The following is a 22421-nucleotide window of genomic DNA, read 5'->3' as shown; positions in this document are numbered from 1 at the left end:
TATTATTGATGACCTGTCTTTTGACATTTGAGAATGGAAAACCCAAGATAGAAATGTGGTGCCCCTGAGGGCCAGGTGCCACAGAGGTACTGCACCTCAGCCACAGGTGTGGTACTCCACTGTCAGGTAAGGAGGGGGCACTACCCGAGACCCACACTAGCATCCAACACTAGACCACTACAAGCCAGGGGATCTGGGTTCTATTGAGGGAGGGCCCCATCTCAGGCTGGAGGAGAAACTAGGTAGACGGTGTGGGTGGAGAGAATGACAGAGGGAGGAGTTAGTAAGTAAGTGAGGAGTTGGTGAGGAGAAGTGGAGGAGAGCAGACGGGAAGTGTGAAGCTCCTGAGAGAAGGAAGGGGTCTTAGGGGCAGGAAAGTGAGGAAACCACCCGTGGCGCCAAAATCCAAGCCGACCGTAGTTGGGTGGAAGGACCAGGTCGCAGTGGGGGAACTACAAGGCTTAGCTAGCAAGCCGGAGGCTGTGGTAACTGTTATGATCCTAGTGGCTGAGGATCACAAAACGGACTAGCTAAGTTTATGAACATAGACACGAGTTCTAGGGAGGTGGAATGTTGTGAACTCTATTTTTGGGCTCCCTCTAGTGGTCACAAGCGGTACTGTGTAGTGTTGTCTTTCTGCAGGTTGGCTTCATCACCTGGTTCGTTATCCTTGGTTGGTTTCCTATTTAGCTCACCTGGATACTCAGTTCCTTGCCTGCTATCAATGTATTCAGTGCTCTTCAGATTCCTGGTGACTACCTTGCTCCCAGTCTCTTCAAGACAAGCTAAGTTTTTGTTTGTTCAGTTTCTGATTATCAGCGTTCATCATGTTTTTTTGTCCAGCTTGTTAAAATGTGATTTCTTACTTGCTGGTTGCTCTAGGGGACTGAGTTTCTCCCCTCACACCGTTAGTTGGTGTGGGGGTTCTTGAAATCTCAGTGTGGATATTTTGTAAGGGTTTTTTACTGACCGCATAGACCCCTTTTCTATTTTCTGCTATCTAGAATTAGTGGGCCTCTTTTGCTGAATCTGCTTTCACCCCTGTGTATGTGCCTTCCTCTTACCTCACCGTTATCATCTGTTGGGGGCTTCTATATCTTTTGGGGATTATTTCTCTGGAGGCAAGAGAGGTCTTTCTTTCTCTCTAGGGGTAGTTAGTTCCGCAGGCTGGCTCGAGACGTCTAGGATTTTAGACACGTTCACCGGCTGCCTCTAGTGTGGTTGGATAGGTTCAGTTTTGCGGTCAGTCCAGTTTTCCACCTCCCTAGAGCTTGTGCTATGTTTAGTCACCTTGCTGGAGTAATTTGTGATCCTCAACCACTAAGGATCATAACAGTATAGCAGGCCAAAAAGTGTTTTATGCATCGCAGAAGTGGGATTAAAAGAAGACCTGAGTACATTTTTTTTTTTTTTTTGTGCTGCAGTCTGTCTAGCTTCTTTCATCCAATTGAACTCTGAGTGGTTTTGAGCTCAGCTGCAGACATAGATGTTAAGACTCTGACTTCTAGTATGGATCATCTTGCTGCACGGGTGCAAAGTATTCAGGATTTTGTTATTCATAGCCCTATGTCAGAACCAAAGATACTCATTCCTGAGTTGTTTTCTGGAGATAGATCTAGGTTTCAGAATTTTAAGAATAATTGTAAGTTATTTCTATCTCTGAGACCTCGTTCCTCTGGTGATTCCGCTCAGCAAGTAAAAATTGTTATCTCCTTGTTGCGTGGCGACCCGCAGGATTGGGCTTTCTCTCTGGCGCCAGGAGATCCTGCATTGCTTAATATGGATGCGTTTTTTCTGGCTCTTGGATTGCTTTATGAGGAGCCTAATCTTGAGAATCAGGCAGAAAAAGCGTTGCTGGCCCTCTCTCAAGGTCAGGATGAAGCAGAGGTGTATTGTCAAAAATTTTCGGAAATGGTCAGTGCTTACTCAATGGAATGAGTGTGCCCTGGCTGCAAATTTCAGAGAAGGTCTTTCTGAAGCCATTAAGGATGTTATGGTGGGGTTCCCCACCCCTACAAGTCTGAGTGATTCTATGGCTTTAGCCATTCAGGTTGATCGGCGTTTGCGGGAGCGCAAATCTGCTCATCCTTTGGCAGCATTTTCTGAACAGGGACCTGAGTCTATGCAATGTGATCGAACTCTGACCAGAATTGAGCGACAAAGTCATAGACGTCAAAATGGGTTGTGCTTTTACTGTGGTGATTCTGCTCATTTTATCTCAGCATACTCTAAACGCTTAAAAAAGGTTGCTAAACCTGTCACCATTGGTACTTTACAGCCTAAATTTATTTTGTCTGTTACTTTGATTTGTTCTTTGTCGTCCTACTCGGTTATGGCCTTTGTGGATTCGGGTGCTGCCCTGAATCTGATGGATTTGTCATTTGCCAGGCGCTGTGGTTTTGTCCTGGAGCCTTTGGAATTTCCTATTCCTCTGAGGGGAATTGATGCTATGCCATTGGCTGAGAATAAACCTCAGTATTGGACGCAAATGACCATATGCATGACTCCCGTTCATCAGGAGGTGATTCGCTTTCTTGTTCTGCATAATTTACATGATGTTGTCGTTTTGGGTCTGCCATGGCTGCAGGCTCATAATCCAGTTTTAGATTGGAAAGCTATGTCTGTGTCAAGTTGGGGTTGTCAGGGAATTCATGGCGATACTCCATTGGTGTCTATTGCTTCTTCCACTCCTTCTGTGGTCCCTGAGTTTTTGTCTGACTACCAGGATGTATTTGATGAGCCCAGGTCCAGTGTCCTGCCCCTCATAGGGATTGTGACTGTGCTATAAATTTAATTCCTGGTAGTAAATTCCCTAAGGGACGACTTTTTAATTTGTCTATACCAGGGCATGCCGCGATGCGGAGTTATATAAAGGAGTATTTGGAGAAGGGACATATTCGCCCATCCTCTTCCCCTCTTGGTGCAGGATTCTTTTTTGTGGCCAAGAAGGACGGTTCTTTGAGACCGTGTATAGATTATCGCCTTCTGAATAAAATCACAGTCAAATTTCAGTATCCTTTGCCACTATTGTCTGATTTGTTTGCTCGGATTAAGGGTGCCAGTTGGTTCACCAAGATAGATCTCTGTGGTGCGTATAATCTTGTGCGCATTAAGCAGAGAGATGAATGGAAAACAGCATTTAATACGCCCGAAGGCCATTTTGAGTACTTGGTGATGCCTTTTGGACTCTCTAATGCTCCTTCTGTGTTTCAGTCCTTCATGCATGACATTTTCCGAGAATATCTGGATAAATTTATGATTGTTTATCTGGATGACATTTTGGTTTTTTCTGATGATTGGGAGTCCCATGTGAAGCAGGTCAGAATGGTGTTTCAGGTCCTGCGTGCTAATGCTTTATTTGTGAAGGGCTCAAAATGCCTCTTCGGAGTACAGAAGGTCTCCTTTTTTGGGTTTTATTTTTTCTCCTTCTACTGTGGAGATGGACCCAGTCAAGGTCCAGGCTATTCATGACTGGACTCAGCCCACGTCTGTTAAGAGTCTTCAGAAGTTCTTGGGTTTTGCTAATTTTTACCGTCGGTTCATCGCTAATTTTTCTAGTGTGGTTAAACCTTTGACGGATTTGACCAAGAAGGGCTCTGATGTGACTAATTGGTCTCCTGCGGCCGTGGAGGCCTTTCGGGAGCTTAAGCACCGGTTTTCTTCAGCTCCAGTCTTATGTCAGCCAGATGTCTCTCTCCCCTTCCAGGTCGAGGTTGATGCTTCCGAGATTGGAGCAGGGGCTGTTTTGTTGCAGAGAAGCTCTCAGGGCTCTGTGATGAAGCCGTGTGCTTTCTTTTCAAGAAAATTTTCGCCTGCCGAGCGAAATTATGATGTTGGTAATCGGGAGTTGTTGGCTATGAAGTGGGCATTTGAGGAGTGGCGACATTGGCTCGAAGGAGCTAAACATCGTGTGGTGGTCCTGACTGATCACAAAAATCTGATTTACCTCGAGTCTGCCAAGCGCCTGAATCCTAGACAGGCTCGTTGGTAGTTGTTTTTCTCCCGTTTCAACTTCGTGGTCTCGTACCTGCCTGGTTCGAAGAACGTTAAAGCTGATGCACTTTCTAGGAGTTTTGTGCCTGACTCTCCGGGAGTTTCTGAGCCGGCTGGTATTCTCAGAGTGGGAGTGATTTTGTCTGCCATTTCTCCAGATTTGCGACGAGTGCTGCAGAAATTTCAGGCGGATAGACCTGACCGTTGTCTACCAGAGAGACTGTTTGTCCCGGATAGATGGACCAGCAGAGTTATTTCCGAGGTTCATTCTTCGGTGTTGGCGGGTCATCCTGGGATTTTTGGTACCAGAGATTTGGTGGCTAGGTCCTTCTGGTGGCCTTCCTTGTCGCGGGATGTGCGTTCCTTTGTGCAGTCTTGTGGGATTTGTGCTCGGGCTAAGCCTTGCTGTTCTCGTGCCAGCGGTTTGCTTTTGCCTTTGCCTGTCCCGAAAAGGCCTTGGACGCACATTTCCATGGATTTTATTTCGGATCTGTCAGTATCTCAGAAAATGTCTGTCATCTGGGTGGTGTGTGATCGTTTTTCCAAGATGGCCCATTTGGTGCCCTTGCCTAAGCTGCCTTCCTCCTCCGATTTGGTTCCTCTATTTTTTCAGAATGTGGTTCGCTTGCACGGCATTCCTGAAAATATTGTGTCTGATAGAGGATCCCAGTTTGTGTCCAGGTTTTGGCGAACTTTTTGTGCTAAGATGGGCATTGATTTGTCTTTTTCGTTGGCCTTCCATCCTCAGACTAATGGCCAAACCGAGCGAACTAATCAGACGTTGGAGACTTATTTGAGATGTTTTGTTTCTGCTGATCAGGATGATTGGGTGACTTTTTTGCCATTGGCCGAGTTTGCCCTTAATAATCGGGCTAGTTCTGCTACCTTGGTTTCGCCTTTTTTCTACAATTCTGGTTTCCATCCTCGTTTTTCCTCGGGTCAGGTTGAGTCTTCTGACTATCCTTGGGTGGATTCTGAGGTGGATAGGTTGCAGCAGATTTGGAGCCATGTGGTGGACAATCTGAAATTGTCACAGGAGAGGGCTCAGCGCTTTGCCAACCGCCGCCGCGGTGTGGGTCCCCGACTTCGTGTTGGGGATTTGGTGTGGCTGTCTTCTCGGTATGTTCCTATGAAGGTTTCATCTCCTAAGTTTAAGCCTCGCTTCATCGGTCCTTATAAGATCTTGGAAATCCTTAACCCGGTGTCTTTTCGTTTGGATCTCCCGGCATCGTTTGCCATCCATAATGTGTTCCATAGGTCTTTGTTGCGGAGGTATGTGGTACCTGTGGTTCCTTCTGTTGAGCCTCCTGCTCCGGTACTGGTCGAGGGCGAATTGGAGTACGTGGTGGAGAAGATTTTGGATTCTCGTATCTCTAGACGGAGACTTCAGTATCTGGTTAAATGGAAGGGCTATGGTCAGGAGGATAATTCCTGGGTTGTCGCCTCTGATGTTCATGCGGCCGATTTGGTTCGTGCCTTCCACACAGCTCGTCCTGATTGCCCTGGGGGTTTTGATGAGGGTTCGGTGACCCCCTCCTCAAGGGGGGGGTACTGTTGTGAACTCTATTTTTGGGCTCCCTCTAGTGGTCACAAGCGGTACTGTGTAGTGTTGTCTTTCTGCAGGTTGGCTTCATCACCTGGTTCGTTATCCTTGGTTGGTTTCCTATTTAGCTCACCTGGATACTCAGTTCCTTGCCTGCTATCAATGTATTAAGTGCTCTTCAGATTCCTGGTGACTACCTTGCTCCCAGTTTCTCCAAGACAAGCTAAGTTTTTGTTTGTTCAGTTTCTGATTATCAGCGTTCATCATGTTTTTTTGTCCAGCTTGTTAAAATGTGATTTCTTACTTGCTGGTTGCTCTAGGGGACTGAGTTTCTCCCCTCACACCGTTAGTTGGTGTGGGGGTTCTTGAAATCTCAGTGTGGTTATTTTGTAAGGGTTTTTTACTGACCGCATAGACCCCTTTTCTATTTTCTGCTATCTAGAATTAGTGGGCCTCTTTTGCTGAATCTGCTTTCACCCCTGTGTATGTGCCTTCCTCTTACCTCACCGTTATTATCTGTTGGGGGCTTCTATATCTTTTGGGGATTATTTCTCTGGAGGCAAGAGAGGTCTTTCTTTCTCTCTAGGGGTAGTTAGTTCCTCAGGCTGGCTCGAGACGTCTAGGATTTTAGACACGTTCACCGGCTGCCTCTAGTGTGGTTGGATAGGTTCAGTTTTGCGGTCAGTCCAGTTTTCCACCTCCCTAGAGCTTGTCCTATGTTTAGTCACCTTGCTGGAGTAATTTGTGATCCTCACCCACTAAGGATCATAACAGTGGAAACTGGACTGACCGCAAAACCTGATCCTAACCAACACACTAAAGGTAGCCGGTGAACGTGTCTAAAATCCTGGACGTCTCGACGCAGCCTGAGAAGCTATCTACTCCTGGAGGGAAAGTAAGACCTCACTTGCCTCAAGAGAAATCACCCCAAAGATATAGGAAGCCCCCAACAAATAATAACGGTGAGGTAAGGGGAAAACACAAATGTAGAAATGAAAACAGATTCAGCAAATGAGGCCTGCTAATACTAGATAGCAGAAGACAGATAGGGAACTGTGCGGTCAGTAAAAAACCCTATGCAAAATATCCACGCTGAGAATACAAGAACCCCCACACCAACTAACGGTGTGAGGGGAGAAACTCAGCCCCCTAGAGCTACCAGCAAGCAAGGAAATCACATATTAGCAAGCTGGGCAACAAACAAAAAATAAACCAAGAAACATATGACCACTGATGGTCAAAAAATGAACCAAGCAAAACTTAGCTTCTCTTGAAGAGACTGATAACGAAGGACTGCAGGAGAGCTCCAAAATAGCACTGAAGACATTGGCAGCAGGCAACAACTGAGAGTCCAGGTGAACTAAATAGGAAACCAGCTAACAGATAACGAGACAGCTGATCAGCCTCAGACCTGCAGAATGACACAAAGAACCACCAGAGGGAGCCCAAAGACAGCACTCACACAGTACCAGTTGTGACCACAAGAGGGAGCCCAAAAACAGAGTTCACAACAGTACCCCCCCTTGAGGAGGGGTCACCGAACCCTCATCAAAACCCCCAGGGCGATCAGGATGAGCCACATGGAAGGCATGAACCAAATCGGCCGCATGAACATCAGAGGCGACAACCCAGGAATTATCCTCCTGACCATAGCCCTTCCACTTAACCAAATACTGAAGCCTCCGTCTAGAAATACGAGACTCCAAGATCTTCTCCACCACGTACTCCAATTCGCCCTCAACCAGCACCGGAGCAGGGGGTTCAACAGAAGGAACCACAGGCACCACATACCTCCGCAACAAAGACCTATGGAACACGTTATGAATGGCAAACGACGCTGGGAGGTCCAAACGAAATGACACCGGGTTAAGGATTTCCAAAATCTTATAAGGACCGATGAAGCGAGGCTTGAATTTAGTAGAGGAAACCTTCATAGGAACATACCGAGAAGACAGCCATACCAAATCCCCAACAAGAAGTCGGGGACCCACACCGCGACGGCGGTTGGCAAAGCGCTGAGCCTTCTCCTGTGACAACTTCAAATTGTCCACCACATAGTTCCAAATCTGTTGCAACCTATCCACCACAGAATCCACCCCAGGACAGTCGGAAGGCTCAACCTGACCCGAGGAAAAACGAGGATGAAAACCAGAATTGCAGAAAAAAGGCGAAACCAAAGTAGCAGAACTAGCCCGATTATTAAGGGCAAACTCGGCCAATGGCAAAAAAGTCACCCAATCATCCTGATCAGCAGAAACAAAACATCTTAAATAAGTTTCCAAGGTCTGATTAGTTTGCTCGGTTTGGCCATTCGTCTGAGGATGGAAGGCCGACGAAAAAGACAAATCAATGCCCATCTTAGCACAAAAGATCCGCCAAAATCTGGACACAAACTGGGATCCTCTGTCAGACACAATATTTTCAGGGATGCCGTGCAAGCGAACCACATTCTGAAAAAATAGAGGAACCAAATCAGAGGAGGAAGGCAACTTAGGCAAGGGCACCAAATGGACCATTTTGGAAAAACGATCACACACCACCCAGATGACCGACATTCTCTGAGAGACTGGAAGATCCGAAATAAAATCCATGGAAATGTGCGTCCAAGGCCTCTTCGGGACAGGCAAAGGCAAAAGCAAACCACTGGCACGAGAACAGCAAGGCTTAGCCCGAGCACAAATCCCACAGGACTGCACAAAGGAACGCACATCCCGCGACAAGGAAGGCCACCAGAAGGACCTAGCCACCAAATCTCTGGTACCAAAACTCCCAGGATGGCCTGCCAACACCGAAGAATGAACCTCGGAAATAACTCTGCTGGTCCATCTATCTGGGACAAACAGTCTCTCTGGTGGGCAACGGTCAGGTCTATCCTACTGATATTTCTGCAGCACACGTCGCAAATCTGGGGAAATGGCAGACAAAATCACTCCCTCTCTGAGGATACCAGCCGGCTCTGAAACTCCCGGAGAGTCAGGCACAAAACTCCTAGAAAGAGCGTCAGCCTTCACGTTCTTCGAACCAGGCAGGTACGAGACCACGAAATCGAAACGGGAGAAAAACAACGAGCAACGAGCCTGTCTAGCATTCAGCCGCTTGGCAGACTCGAGATAAATCAGATTTTTGTGATCAGTTAAGACCACTACACGATGCTTAGCTCCCTCGAGCCAATGTCGCCACTCCTCAAATGCCCACTTCATAGCCAACAACTCCCGATTACCAACATCATAATTCCGCTCGGCAGGTGAAAACTTTCTTGAAAAGAAAGCACAAGGCTTCATCACAGAGCAATCAGAGCTTCTCTGCGACAAAACAGCCCCTGCTCCAATCTCAGAAGCATCAAGCTCGACCTGAAAAGGAAGAGAGACATCAGGCTGACACAAAACTGGAGCCGAAGAAAACCGGCGCTTCAGCTCCCGAAAGGCTTCCACGGCCGCAGGAGACCAATTAGTCACATCAGAACCCTTCTTGGTCAAATCCGTCAAGGGTTTAACCACGCCAGAAAAATTAGCAATGAAGCGACGGTAAAAATTAGCAAAACCCAAGAACTTCTGAAGACTCTTAACAGATGTAGGCTGAGTCCAGTCATGAATAGCCTGGACCTTGACTGGGTCCATCTCAATAGTAGAAGGAGAAAAAATAAAACCCAAAAAGGAAACCTTCTGTACTCCGAAGAGACATTTTGAGCCCTTCACAAATAATGCATTAGCACGCAGGACCTGAAATACCATCCTGACCTGCTTCACATGGGACTCCCAGTCCTCAGAAAAGACCAAAATGTCATCCAGATACACAATCATAAATTTATCCAGATATTCACGGAAGATGTCATGCATGAAGGACTGGAACACAGAAGGAGCATTAGAGAGTCCAAAAGGCATCACCAAGTACTCAAAATGGCCTTCGGGCATATTAAATGCTGTTTTCCATTCATCCCCCTGCTTAATGCGCACAAGGTTATACGCACCACGAAGATCTATCTTGGTGAACCAACTGGACCCCTTAATCCGAGCAAACAGATCAGACAACAATGGCAAAGGATACTGAAATTTGACCGTGATTTTATTTAGAAGACGATAATCTATACAAGGTCTCAGAGAACCATCCTTCTTGGCCACAAAAAAGAATCCTGCACCAAGAGGGGAGGAGGACGGGCGAATATGTCCCTTCTCTAAAGACTCCTTTATATAGCTCCGCATTGCGGCATGTTCTGGTACAGACAAATTAAAAAGTCGTCCCTTAGGGAACTTACTACCAGGAATCAAATTTATAGCACAATCACAATCCCTGTGAGGAGGCAGGGCACCGGATCTGGGCTCATCAAATACATCCTGGTAGTCCGACAAAAACTCAGGGACCTCAGAAGGAGTGGAAGAAGCAATTGATACCAAAGGAGCATCGCCATGAATCCCCTGGCAACCCCAACTTGACACAGACATAGCTTTCCAATCCAGAACTGGATTATGGGCCTGCAGCCATGGCAGACCCAACACGACAACATCATGCAAATTATGCAGCACAAGAAAGCGAATCACCTCCTGATGCACAGGAGTCATGCACATGGTCACTTGAGTCCAATATTGAGGCTTATTCTCAGCCAATGGCATAGCATCAATTCCCCTCAGTGGAATAAGGAATTCCAAAGGCTCCAGGACAAAACCACAGCGCCTGGCAAACGACAAATCCATCAGATTCAGGGCAGCACCTGAATCCACAAAAGCCATAACCGAGTAGGATGACAAAGAACAAATTAAAGTAACAGACAAAATGAATTTAGGCTGTATAGTACCAATGGTGACAGGTTTAGCGATTTTTTTAACGCGCTTAGAGCATGCTGAGATAACATGAGTTGAATCACCACAGTAAAAGCACAACCCATTTTGACGTCTATGATTTTGCCGCTCAATTCTGGTCAGAACTCGGTCACATTGCATAGACTCAGGTCTCTGTTCAGAAAACACCGCCAGATGGTGCGCAGATTTGCGCTCCCGCAAACGCCGATCAATCTGAATGGCCAAAGCCATTGAGTCATTCAGACTTGCAGGCGTGGGGAACCCCACCATAACATTCTTAATGGCTTCAGAAAGACCTTCTCTGAAATTTGCAGACAGGGCACACTCATTCCATTGAGTAAGCACCGACCATTTCCGAAATTTTTGACAATACACCTCAGCTTCATCCTGGCCCTGAGAAAGAGCCAGCAAGGCCTTTTCTGCCTGGTTCTCAAGATTAGGTTCCTCATAAAGCAGTCCAAGCGCCAGAAAAAACGCATCCACATTAAGCAATGCAGGATCTCCTGGCACCAGAGAGAAAGCCCAATCTTGAGGGTCGCCACGTAACAAGGAGATAACAATTTTAACTTGCTGAGCGGAATCACCAGAGGAACGAGGTCTCAAAGATAGAAATAATTTACAATTATTCTTAAAATTCAGAAACCTAGATCTATCTCCAGAAAACACCTCAGGAATAGGTATTTTTGGCTCTGACATAGGGCTATGAACAACAAAATCCTGAATGCTTTGCACCCTTGCAGCAAGATGATCCACACTAGAAGTCAGACTCTGAATATCCATGTCTGCAGCTGAACACAAAACCACCCAGAGATTAAGGGGATGAGAGAAGCTGGACAGACTGCAGCAAAGAGAGAGAGGAAAAAAAAAAAAATTGTACTCAGGGCTTCTCTTATCCCACTTCTGCGATGCATTAAACACTTTTTGGCCTGCTGTACTGTTATGATCCTAGTGGCTTAGGATCACAAAACGGACTAGCTAAGTTTATGAACATAGACACGAGCTCTAGGGAGGTGGAAACTGGACTTACCGCAAAACCTGATCCTAACCAACACACTAAAGGTAGCCGGTGAACGTGCCTAAAATCCTGGACGTCTCGACGCAGCCTGAGAAGCTATCTACTCCTGGAGGGAAAGTAAGACCTCACTTGCCTCAAGAGAAATCACCCCAAAGATATAGGAAGCCCCCAACAAATAATAACGGTGAGGTAAGGGGAAAACACAAACGTAGAAATGAAAACAGATTCAGCAAATGAGGCCCGCTAATACTAGATAGCAGAAGACAGATAGGGAACTGTGCGGTCAGTAAAAAACCCTATGCAAAATATCCACGCTGAGAATACAAGAACCCCCACACCAACTAACGGTGTGAGGGGAGAAACTCAGCCCCCTAGAGCTACCAGCAAGCAAGGAAATCACATATTAGCAAGCTGGGCAACAAACAAAAAATAAACCAAGAAACATATGACCACTGATGGTCAAAAAATGAACCAAGCAAAACTTAGCTTCTCTTGACGAGACTGATAACGAAGGACTGCAGGAGAGCTCCAAAATAGCACTGAAGACATTGGCAGCAGGCAACAACTGAGAGTCCAGGTGAACTAAATAGGAAACCAGCTAACAGATAACGAGACAGCTGATCAGCCTCAGACCTGCAGAATGACACAAAGAACCACCAGAGGGAGCCCAAAGACAGCACTCACACAGTACCAGTTGTGACCACAAGAGGGAGCCCAAAAACAGAGTTCACAACAGGTAACTGTATGTGCCACAGCCACATCCACACATATTTGCCGAAAAGGCAGCCACATAGGATCAAGGGGACCAGGAGGATGTCGCCCGACAGGATCCGAGGCTGCTGGCTTGGGACACTGTGTGTGAGGCACAGGGCAGGAGGGTGAAGCCAGTGCAGAGAGATGGCCAGGGAAGGATCATAAGAAAGGGAATCTCGGGAAAGTAAACCCCAAATTACCTGAGAGCTTGCTGGACCACAGACCCAGAGGACAAAGCACCCGGCTGGGGACTGCATTTAGGAACTGTGAGTAAAGTGTGGAAACTGCACCCTGCTGTGTCTTCAGAGTTATTTACTGTGTCACCTGCCCTGCACTACAACATTCACCATCATTGACTTTAACTCTGTTAACTGCCCTGGGGCCTAGCTATACCCGTGGAGAGCTGTAACATCTATGCTGTGTCACCAACTGCCCCAGTGGACCTGAACTGCAGCGTCGGCCATCTCCTTGTTGCCGAACACCACGGGTGGCGTCACAAACAAATTTCCTATAAACTTTATTTTCCTCTTCAATTCATTTTTATTGGACGCCCAGGGCCACGGACAAGGTCATTGCTGCTGTGACAACCCCCCGAAGAACTGTCGGACCCAGCCCGAGTACCCCACGGGCCTAGCGGGCGCTGCATTTTGGCATAACAAACAAATCCTCTATAAACTTTGTTATTCCCCTTCATTTCAACTTTATTGGAAGCCCAGGGCCACGGACGAGGTCACCGCTGCCCTGACAACTCCTTGAAGAACTGTCCAACTCGTTTTCTAGTACCCCACGGCCCTAGCGAGCGCTCCAGAAACATAATAAGAAAATAACCTGCAGTGAATGAATAAATAGCAATAGTGCATGAAAATAATATAGGGTACTTAGTTCATTTAACATAATTTTGATTAAAAAGCTGTAAAAGCTATCCTGCCATGTCACAGTGACCCTAACTTGGATTCACTCTGTAGAGCTATAGCATGCAACTATGAAATAAACAAATTTTGAATTGCATTACTGCTCTAGAAAATAGGAAAAATTGAGAATACTTAGAGCATAAATTGTCCAATTCATGTGTAACCTGCAGCCGTGATAAGGCGATTCTTGGTGCTGGGACCTATCCCATTGGGACTCCTCTCATGGGCTGATAGCTAACTACATTTATATGGGAAGGTAGGATCCTGCGTAATTAAAACTGCCAGAAGCTGAGGGGTGGAGTGCTCAGTCAGAGAGCCTAGGCATACAAATATCAAAAGACTGACTGTCACTTCCAAACAAATCAAGAGTGTACAGGTGCTTACTAAGAGTAGCCATCTAGAAAATTCTCACGGTGCTAGCAGTGATCTTATTGAGGTCACTGCAGTTCATCAGGTCGCTCACAATGAGCTGCCTGTGGCAACCGCAGCTTCAGTGATGTTTCAGCAGCTCATTGTCTCCTGGACTTCTGTCTGAACAGGCGCATCATGCCACCGTTCAGTTTGAAATCCAGATGAAGCAGATATGGATTGCGACATGGGACAGTATGGATTATCTTCTCGGTGAGAAATATGGTTGTTTATTATTTTTGTTTTTTTACAGGGGACATGGGCATCAGAGGATTATTTTCTCATCGGAGAGGTAAGGATTATGGTTGTTTATTATTTGTTTTTTTTTACAGGGGACATGCGCTTCAACAGATTTTAGATGTAAAGGTGAGTATAACTTAGTTTTTTTTAAATAAAGTGTAAAAAAAATGGTGCTGAGTTTTATTTTAAATAAAGGATTTTATTCTTGCTGTGTGTTTATTTCCAAACTTAATGTGAGGTTACTAATGGGGGCGTCTTATACACGCCTCTCTATTACCAACCGCAGAGCTTGATGTCAGCTGCCAATACAAAACTGACATAAACCCCAATTCTATTACCACACTTTGCACTTCTACAGAGCAAGTGGGAAGACCGAGGCAAATCATCAGATTTACGCGGCTGAGGGCTGATGTTGGTAGCCTAGGAAGGAATATCTTTGGCCCCTTCCCAGGCTATTAATATTTACCCACAGCAGTCTATTTAACCTTTGCTGGTTTGAATAAATAGGTGAATACCACTTCATTTATTTTCTTGGGTTCCCCCTAAACTCACCAGTAAAGGCTAAGCAAACAGCTGTGAGCTGTTATTAATAGCCTGGCAACCTTTTGGGATATTGTCCCTTTTCCCAGATTATTAACATCAGCCCCCATCCGTGGGCTTTCTCTATGCTGATTATCAAAATTATGAGAGAGCCCATTACATTTATTTTATTTAATTCTTAAGTTACAGAGGACTTCTACAGTGGGTGCTGAATACAACTCCCATCACTGTCACCTGGTCGCGATAATCTCAGGGAGACCAGACAACAATGATGAGACCTACCGACGCCTGGGAACAGCTAACTGTACTGCTTTTCCTAGGCGCCTGTACATGTCACATGGACTCACAGATGCAATGCGAATGTGACACATGGACAGCAAACGGATAAACGGATGTCACATCCGTACATATGAATGGCACACGGACCACGGATCTCACCAGTACTGTGTTTTCCTGTACAGCGTACAGGAATCACCAGGACATGTGAAGGACGTCTTAGACTGTGAGTGTATCCTGCTGAAATGACTGGATCCATTGACAAATATGGTTTATAGCTACCTTAAAGGGGTTGTCCAGGGATGTAAAGTATTTTAAAGTACTCAGGCTGGTTAAAAAAATAAAAGATGGAAAATTTACCTATTCCACGCAACTTCCGTTCTGAGGTTTACCTAGTCCCTGCTGGTTTCCACTTCCTGATCCAATCTCTGGAAAAGCCGATTCAGCCAATTACTGGCCACAGCAGCGACCCATTTCTGTCTCTGGTTGAACAGGCAATTCTGGAAATTTCTGGTGTGTCCAGATGAGACCAGGAAGTAGAAACCAGGGGGACAAGGTAAGCATCAGAAAGGGAGCTGCAGGGGTTTGTTGAGATTATTACTTACATTTTTTTTTTCAGAGTCCAAGCCCTTTTATAAATGTTTCTTTGGCTGAACAGCCTCTTTAAGATCCATGAGCCCCAATTTAAACATCCCCATCCTTTTATATGACAATAGTATAATTTATGTTATTTTGGGAAAAGGGGTATACCCTAATTGTTCTTACATAATATACTGAGAAACCACTTCTCTCTTCTACATCTGCAATATGGGCGGACACAGCAACATCTTCTGGAAGCTGCTCAAAGTCACTAGTGCAATGAAAAAAGGACATAAAAATCAGAAAAACTAATAAGTAACAGATGTTAGACAATTATTATATCCAAACAACCCCTCACAATATTTTTTATTAATATCAAAAGTCATGATGAAAAACATAAAGAAAGAGTAATTAAATAATTAATTAAATACAATGTTTTTCGTAATAACATATTTGTCATTTGTCATATTATAGTTACAAATGACTATTTAAGCGCACATCATAATTAATATGTACGCGCACAAGGACACTTTTTCGTAATAATATATTTTTTCTTCTTATTATCCACGATATAAATAACACCACTATGGATAATACTATTTATGATTTAGTACTTTTGTTATACACATGCACTATATTATTTGTGGATTGTTTTATGATAATATATATTAATGGTTTGTCATTTGCAGTATGTTATTTATACATTAATATTTTTGTGCACATTATATTTAATATGTGTCCTTTTAATAGGATTTTATATATTATTCTTCCATTTCCCCTTTTTTTTGCTTTCCCATTTTTTTTATGATTTATTATTATTTTCACTTGTTTCACCTATTAGTAAGTCTGATGTTAGCAGTCTTCCAGTTCGCCGGTTCCGGTGTGCTTTTTCGCGCTGCTGTGCCCCATTCAGATGGTATGCGGCTAGGCGCCGGCCGCTGCTTATGGCCTGTGTACTGGCGATGTGATTCAGCGCTAAGAAGCTTGGTGACGGGGACTGCGCATGTGCGATGGCATGGTATGCAATTGGTTGTTGCCGGAACCACCGTGTATTAAATGCTGACGTCATCCACCTGAGACCACGCCCCCTTGAGGAAGCAATAGTCACGCTCACGAAACGCGCGTCGGGGTGAGTGGTCGCCTCCTGGACTGGACTAAATCAGAGATACCGCTATGGGTAATTAACCTTTTACTTATTTACTTTATGCTCATTTCACTTCTCTGAAACAGCACTATATTATGGGGAAATATACTGTGTCTTTCTAGCTCAGACTAGCCACATGACTTGATTTGTATAATGCTGCTACCTTCATCCCACTATATGTGGGTTGTGAGTATATGATTTTCTTGGGGCTAGAAATTGACGATTTTTATACTGTCCATTTGGATATTACTTTAGTGCTGTGGTATACATGTCCAGTTTGGCGGCCACTTAATATTGTCACCTTTTAGGATCAAAGTTTTATCCATATGAATGTAACTTGTAATTAACATTGTATTTATTTAATTGTTTATTTACTCTTTCTTTATGTTTTTCATCATGACTTTTGATATTAATAAATAATGGTGTTTTTAATATATGAAGACTCAGGTTCTCCTATTTATTCAATATTACTTTTGAGTTAGTATATTGGTGATTTTCGTATTTACGTGTGGCTGGTTTCTTATGTTATCACTCACAATACTTGTCTAATCTGAACCAGACAGATAAAAGCAATTACTGACTCAGTGATTAGTTTATTCAAACACATCTATGCAGGGCCGTATTGGACACTAGATAAAGGCGGGCCCGTGCCTAGGGCGGCAGACTGCAGGAGGTGGCAACTAGTGATAAGCGAGTATACTCGTTGCTCGGGTAGTCTCTGAGTATTTGTTATTGCTCGGAGATTTAGTTTTCATTGCCTCAGCAGCATGATTTACGAGGGGCTGCCGGGCGAGGTGGGGATACTCCCCCAGTAGCCTTATGGGTAAGCATGCATCTTTGAAAGTACTTTGGGGTTTATTGGGCTAATCCATATTTATGTATTGTGACATTTACCTGTGGGATTATTTTCTGTACATTTGATGCTTGCATCCCGGGGATGAATTTGGTTGCCCTCCCCTAACCCGTCATGTTTCCTCTGTTTTATCTCCTGGTTTCTATACATTGTATACAGCACGTATATTCGATTATTTTTTACGTGTATTGTCATTAAATACATTTTGTATCATATATTTCTAAATGTGTTGTTTGGGACATTTTTGCTCCATTTTTTCTTGGCTATATATCATCGGAATGGTCTTTCATACATTTTCCTCTTTTGCAACTTTTTCAATCAATACCTAGAACTAGGAAGTTTCTGCTATTTTCTATTGGCATCTCCTATACAGTCATCTCATGTGTCGCTCACATAATTCAGCATCAGAGCTCTAGATGCAAGATGGTTGGATACGTTTATGTATAAGGCTTTTTATAATATTTCCTTTTTTGTTCAGGATGCCCTGGAACAATAACAATAATGGGTGCAAATATTGACTTTTTTGCTGATTTGATCTTGTCGTTCTTTTCTGATAAACTGTATGCCACTTACCTTTCATCTCTTAGCTGGCGAGGAAGAGACATGACCGGTTGGATGACTGCAGGTATGTCTACCCTGTATTAATAATAATTAAAAAAAAAATTAAAGCAGTTTTCCAAAAGAAAAAAAATCTTTAGATAAGCTTAAAATAAAAAATATACACATGTAGCACTAGCAACGCTAAACTGAGCTTGTAAGTGCTCACTTACATTACATGAATCCAGCCCCTTTCTCTCTCTATCCATAAGTCAGTGGGCTGGTATGGCTACTGAAAGGGTCCAGTCCATCAGTCTCCTTCAGCACTCGCTCCTGTGCTGAACTTAAGTCAGAAACTGATACATTATATAGAATATTGCAATATCTACACATTACACGGCTTTTCTGACCTCCCATTCTACATCCATAGGCATTAATATGGAATCGGACTCTTTGCAGCTAAAACAACTCCCACACTTCTGGGAAGGTTTTCTGCAAGATTTTGGTGTCTGTTTTTGAAAAAATTTTGTCCATTCATCCAAAAGAGCATTTGTGAGGTCCAGGGCCAGCGTCACCATCCAGCACACCCGGTCAAGTTTCGGGGCCCTAAGTAAGGGGGGGGGGTAGTCAACTTGCTGCCACCGGGCCTCCCCCATCGTGCTTTAAACTTTTTGAAATCCTTACCTCTCCCTATTTCTCCGCTACCCTGGTCTCTTCCGCATCTTCTGACTCTGTGACACCTCAGGGCAAAGGGCGCAATAACGTCACTAAGGGCGCACTGAGCAGAGGGTCAGAAGATGCTGAAGAGACCGGAGCTTCACCCAGCAAGGAACTAGGAGAGGTGAGTATTTTATTATTTATTATTTTATGTATAGAGCATTATATGGGGCCCATTATTCTGTATGGAGCATTATATGGGGTCCATTATTCTGTATGGAGAATTATATGGGGCCCATTATTCTGTATGGAGCATTATATGGGGTCCATTATTCTGTATGGAAAATTATATGTGGTCCATTATACTGTATGGAGCATTATACGGGGTCCATTATTCTGTATAGAGAATTATATGGGGTCCATTATTCTGTATGTAAAATTATATGTGGTCCATTATACTGTATGGAGCATTATATGGGGTCCATTATTCTGTATGGAGAATTATATGGGGTCCATTATTCTGTATAGAGAATTATATGGGGCCCATTATACTGTATGGAGCATTATATGGGGTCCATTATTCTGTATGGAGAATTATATGTGGTCCATTATACTGTATGGAGCATTATATGGGGTCCATTATTCTGTATGGAAAATTATATGTGGTCCATTATACTGTATGGAGCATTATACGGGGTCCATTATTCTGTATAGAGAATTATATGGGGCCCATTATACTGTATGGAGCATTATATGGGGTCCATTATTCTGTATGGAGAATTATATGTGGTCCATTATACTGTATGGAGCATTATATGGGGTCCATTATTCTGTATGGAGAATTATATGGGGTCCATTATTCTGTATGGAGAATTATATGTGGTCCATTATAGTGTATGGAGCATTATACAGGGTCCATTATTCTGTATAGAGAATTATACGGGGTCCATTATTCTGTATGGAGAATTATATGTGGTCCATTATACTGTATGGAGCATTATACTGGGTCCTTTATTCTGTATAGAGAATTATACGGGGTCCATTATTCTGTATGGAGAATTATATGTGGTCCATTATACTGTATGGAGCAATATACGGGGTCCATTATTCTGTATAGAGAATTATACGGGTTCCATTATTCTGTATAGAGAATTATATGGGGTTCATTATTCAGTATGGAGCATTATTTGCAATGTACTATAAGAAGGACAGTGTTAGGGTTTAATTTTGTACAGAGAGAACAGTGAGGTGTAATTACTCAGGAGCACATTGTAAGGTGAAAAAAAAGCCCCAGATATCCCCTTTAACTCCTTAATGATGAGGCCAAATTTTTTAAATCTGACCAGTGTCACTTTATGTAGTAATAACTCTAGAATGCGTCAGCAAATCCCAGTGATTTTGAGATCGTATTTGTGTGACACATGATATTTTATGATAATGAAAAATTTAGGACGATATGTTTTGTGATTATTTATAAAAAAAATGTGCAGTTTTCAAACTTTGAATGATTATCCCTTTAATCCAGATTGTCACAACACACAAATACATTAACAAATAACAATTTCCCTCATGTCTGTTTACCATTTGTAAAATGTTCTTTTATTTTATTAAAATTTTATAAAGTTTAAGACTGTAGCAGTAATTTGTCATTTTTTCAAGGAAATGTACAAACTTTATTTTTTCAGGAACCTACACAGTTTTGAAGTGACTTTGATGGTCCTATATATTGAAAAAACAAAACAAAAGTGATAATACCATTTTAAAAACAGTATCTGTCAACATATAGAAAATTGCTGTCAGGTAGTTTATTAACCGTTCAGTTGATTTTCAGGAATTAATGCAAAGTGGCATGACAGGAATGAAAAAATTAATTTTTATCACCTAAATGTTGCTAACCTTTGAACAGGCCACTATAGGCGGCAGACTCCAAGGCCATTATTTGGCCACAAATTGCCATGGCAAACATCAGGACCACAAAATCGTAATCTCACAATGCCAATGGGATTAAAGAAGGAGACTCCGCACTCTGTTAACCATTTAGATGCTGTTGTCACTGTTGACAGTTATAGAGTACTGTTGATGGCTGCTGGATTGTCACCTGTATGGGGGATGCTAGTCTCTTATATCGCAGGTCAGTGAAACAGATGTATTGGTGGTCATTAAGGGGATGTATAGGAGGGGATGCCAAACTGAATTTTTGCCCTAGGTCAGTGTTCCCCAAGTACGGTCCTCAAGAGCCACCAACAGGTCATGTATTCAGGATTTCCTTAGTATTGCACAAGTGATAATTGCATCACCTGGACAGGCAAGCATTCAATGACCTGTGCAATACTAAGGAAATCCTGAAAACATGACCTGTTGGTGGCTCTTGAGGACCGGACTTGGGGAGCACTGCCCTAGGTGGAAGAAAAGCTAGATTTGCTCTTGGGGTTTTCGCTTTCTTTGGATGAACATGTTAGGTTATTGGTTGAACTTGATGGACGAGTGTCTTCTTTCAAGCTTAAAACTTTGAAACTCTTTACAGGACCAGCTCAAATTCAACGAGCCCGTTAGAAAAAGTCACAAAAGTTAGTAAAGGCAGACTGCGTGGCGAGGGGCTGGGTTTTATACATCTGTGGAAATGGGACTGAAAGAAAAACATAGGGGTGTCCTAATTCCTTTGTTTATGTAATATAAAAAAAGCAAGGAAATCAACTCGCCCTCCTTCTGACCAGTAGTCACAAAAGATACGGTGCACAGGAGTATGGAGGAGAGTCAGTGCAGTAAAGGAAAACTTCCAAGGTAGCAGAGGATCCAGCTCTCGTAAAGCTAGATTTTAAGTAGCTTTACGAGTCCTAGATTGACTACTACCTTGGACAGTTTGCCTATACAGTGAAGCTTGAGAACACGTCATCTCTCTTCCTTCTTCAACTACGTATATTAGTAAGATCCACTTATGCAAAGTGATAAGCAGTGTTTCAATTTTGCTCTTTTTGGCAAGACTTGTTTACAATTTTCTAAATCGATAATCAATTTTATCAACTGTGCATTACATTTTTTATTATTTGTTTTGCTCATTAATAAAGGGCAACTTTCAATTTGGCATTCAAAATATGAAATGGCCAAGTTGACATTTTAGCAATCACTTAAATTCAGTAGTTGAACTTTCAAAAAATATCAGATTTCTAAATATTTCTCCATTCATAGCGCAATGCAAAAGGAAGCCAGCGTGTAATCTTCCTCTTACTTCACAGGAGCGTGAAAGTGTCAGGAGTGTACCCACACACATCGCACACAGCTCAGACACATCATCGGGTTGCTAATCTGTCATAGAAAATACAGTGTACATGGCTCAACTATACGACCTGCACATAGATTAACCCCGGGTCCCATCTCCAAGCCGAAAACTCTACAGTCCCACGCTGCTCCTGTCTCTCACCTGTCCCACTGTCCGGGAACGCCACAACGGGTTTACTCTTGTCTCTGACAAAGAAGGAAGTGCATAGAATAAATTGTGAACAAAAGCAGAAGGAGAGTTCTAGGAAGTGGTGACACAAGTCAGACAACCTCCCCTTCCACCGGCTTGCTCTTTTTCGACTCTTCCTATTTACACCACTGATGACAGCTATGGACACTGGAGATTTAGTCGTATGTGCAAGAAATGTATTCCAGTATGTTAACACCAGTCACATTTATGTATAATAATTAAGTAAGAACTGAGGATTACATGATTAACAATACAATTAGACTGCAACATATCTGTGTCTTTGTAAGAGGAATTCCAAAGTTGAAATAAACTAATAAAAAAGTTTAAAGCTTTTGATCCTGAAATTCTCATTCATAGCAGAAGTTCTCAACGTAACCTTGAGTGCCGGCAAAGCTGCGTACAGGATAGAAAGTCTATTGGTCCATACACTGTTCTGCTGGTACGTCTGAACTTTCCTTTGAGTGATAATTTGGAGTCTCTGGACCTGGAACCCCACAAATGAAAACTACTAAAATGTGTCTATAACTTTATGAAAAAAGGGGTATCAATGTCTCAGCTAAGAGGAGGACTTGCAGTGTGCCAGCCACTTTATGTAAACCAGTGTTATATTAAAAAGTTTAGGACTTTATATTTTTATAGCAAATAAAGTAATTGCATAAAATTGGAAAACCCCTTTAAATATTTAACTTGTAACGGAGCGTTAGTAATTGCTT

At 43.3% G+C, this 22421-nt stretch overlaps 1 protein-coding gene across 1 annotated transcript in view; it reads right to left on the bottom strand.

Moving 5' to 3' along the window:
* NCF4 (neutrophil cytosolic factor 4) overlaps positions 1 to 21731 on the bottom strand; it is an 87208-nt gene extending 65477 nt beyond the window's left edge. Inside the window, exons 1-3 of the mRNA XM_077278430.1 lie at positions 21661 to 21731; positions 17622 to 17684; positions 15238 to 15322 (exon numbers count right to left, since the gene is read on the bottom strand). Of these exons, the coding sequence (XP_077134545.1) occupies positions 15238 to 15322; positions 17622 to 17653 (117 nt within the window). The 5' untranslated portion in view covers positions 17654 to 17684; positions 21661 to 21731. The remainder of the gene's footprint in view (positions 1 to 15237; positions 15323 to 17621; positions 17685 to 21660) is intronic.
* Positions 21732 to 22421: the final 690 nt, after the last annotated feature.

This window comes from Ranitomeya variabilis, chromosome 8, assembly GCF_051348905.1.
Source record: "Ranitomeya variabilis isolate aRanVar5 chromosome 8, aRanVar5.hap1, whole genome shotgun sequence".
Lineage (NCBI taxonomy): Eukaryota > Metazoa > Chordata > Amphibia > Anura > Dendrobatidae > Ranitomeya > Ranitomeya variabilis.
Note: the sequence above shows the minus strand (reverse complement) of the source record. Positions and strands in the feature narration are given on the sequence as shown.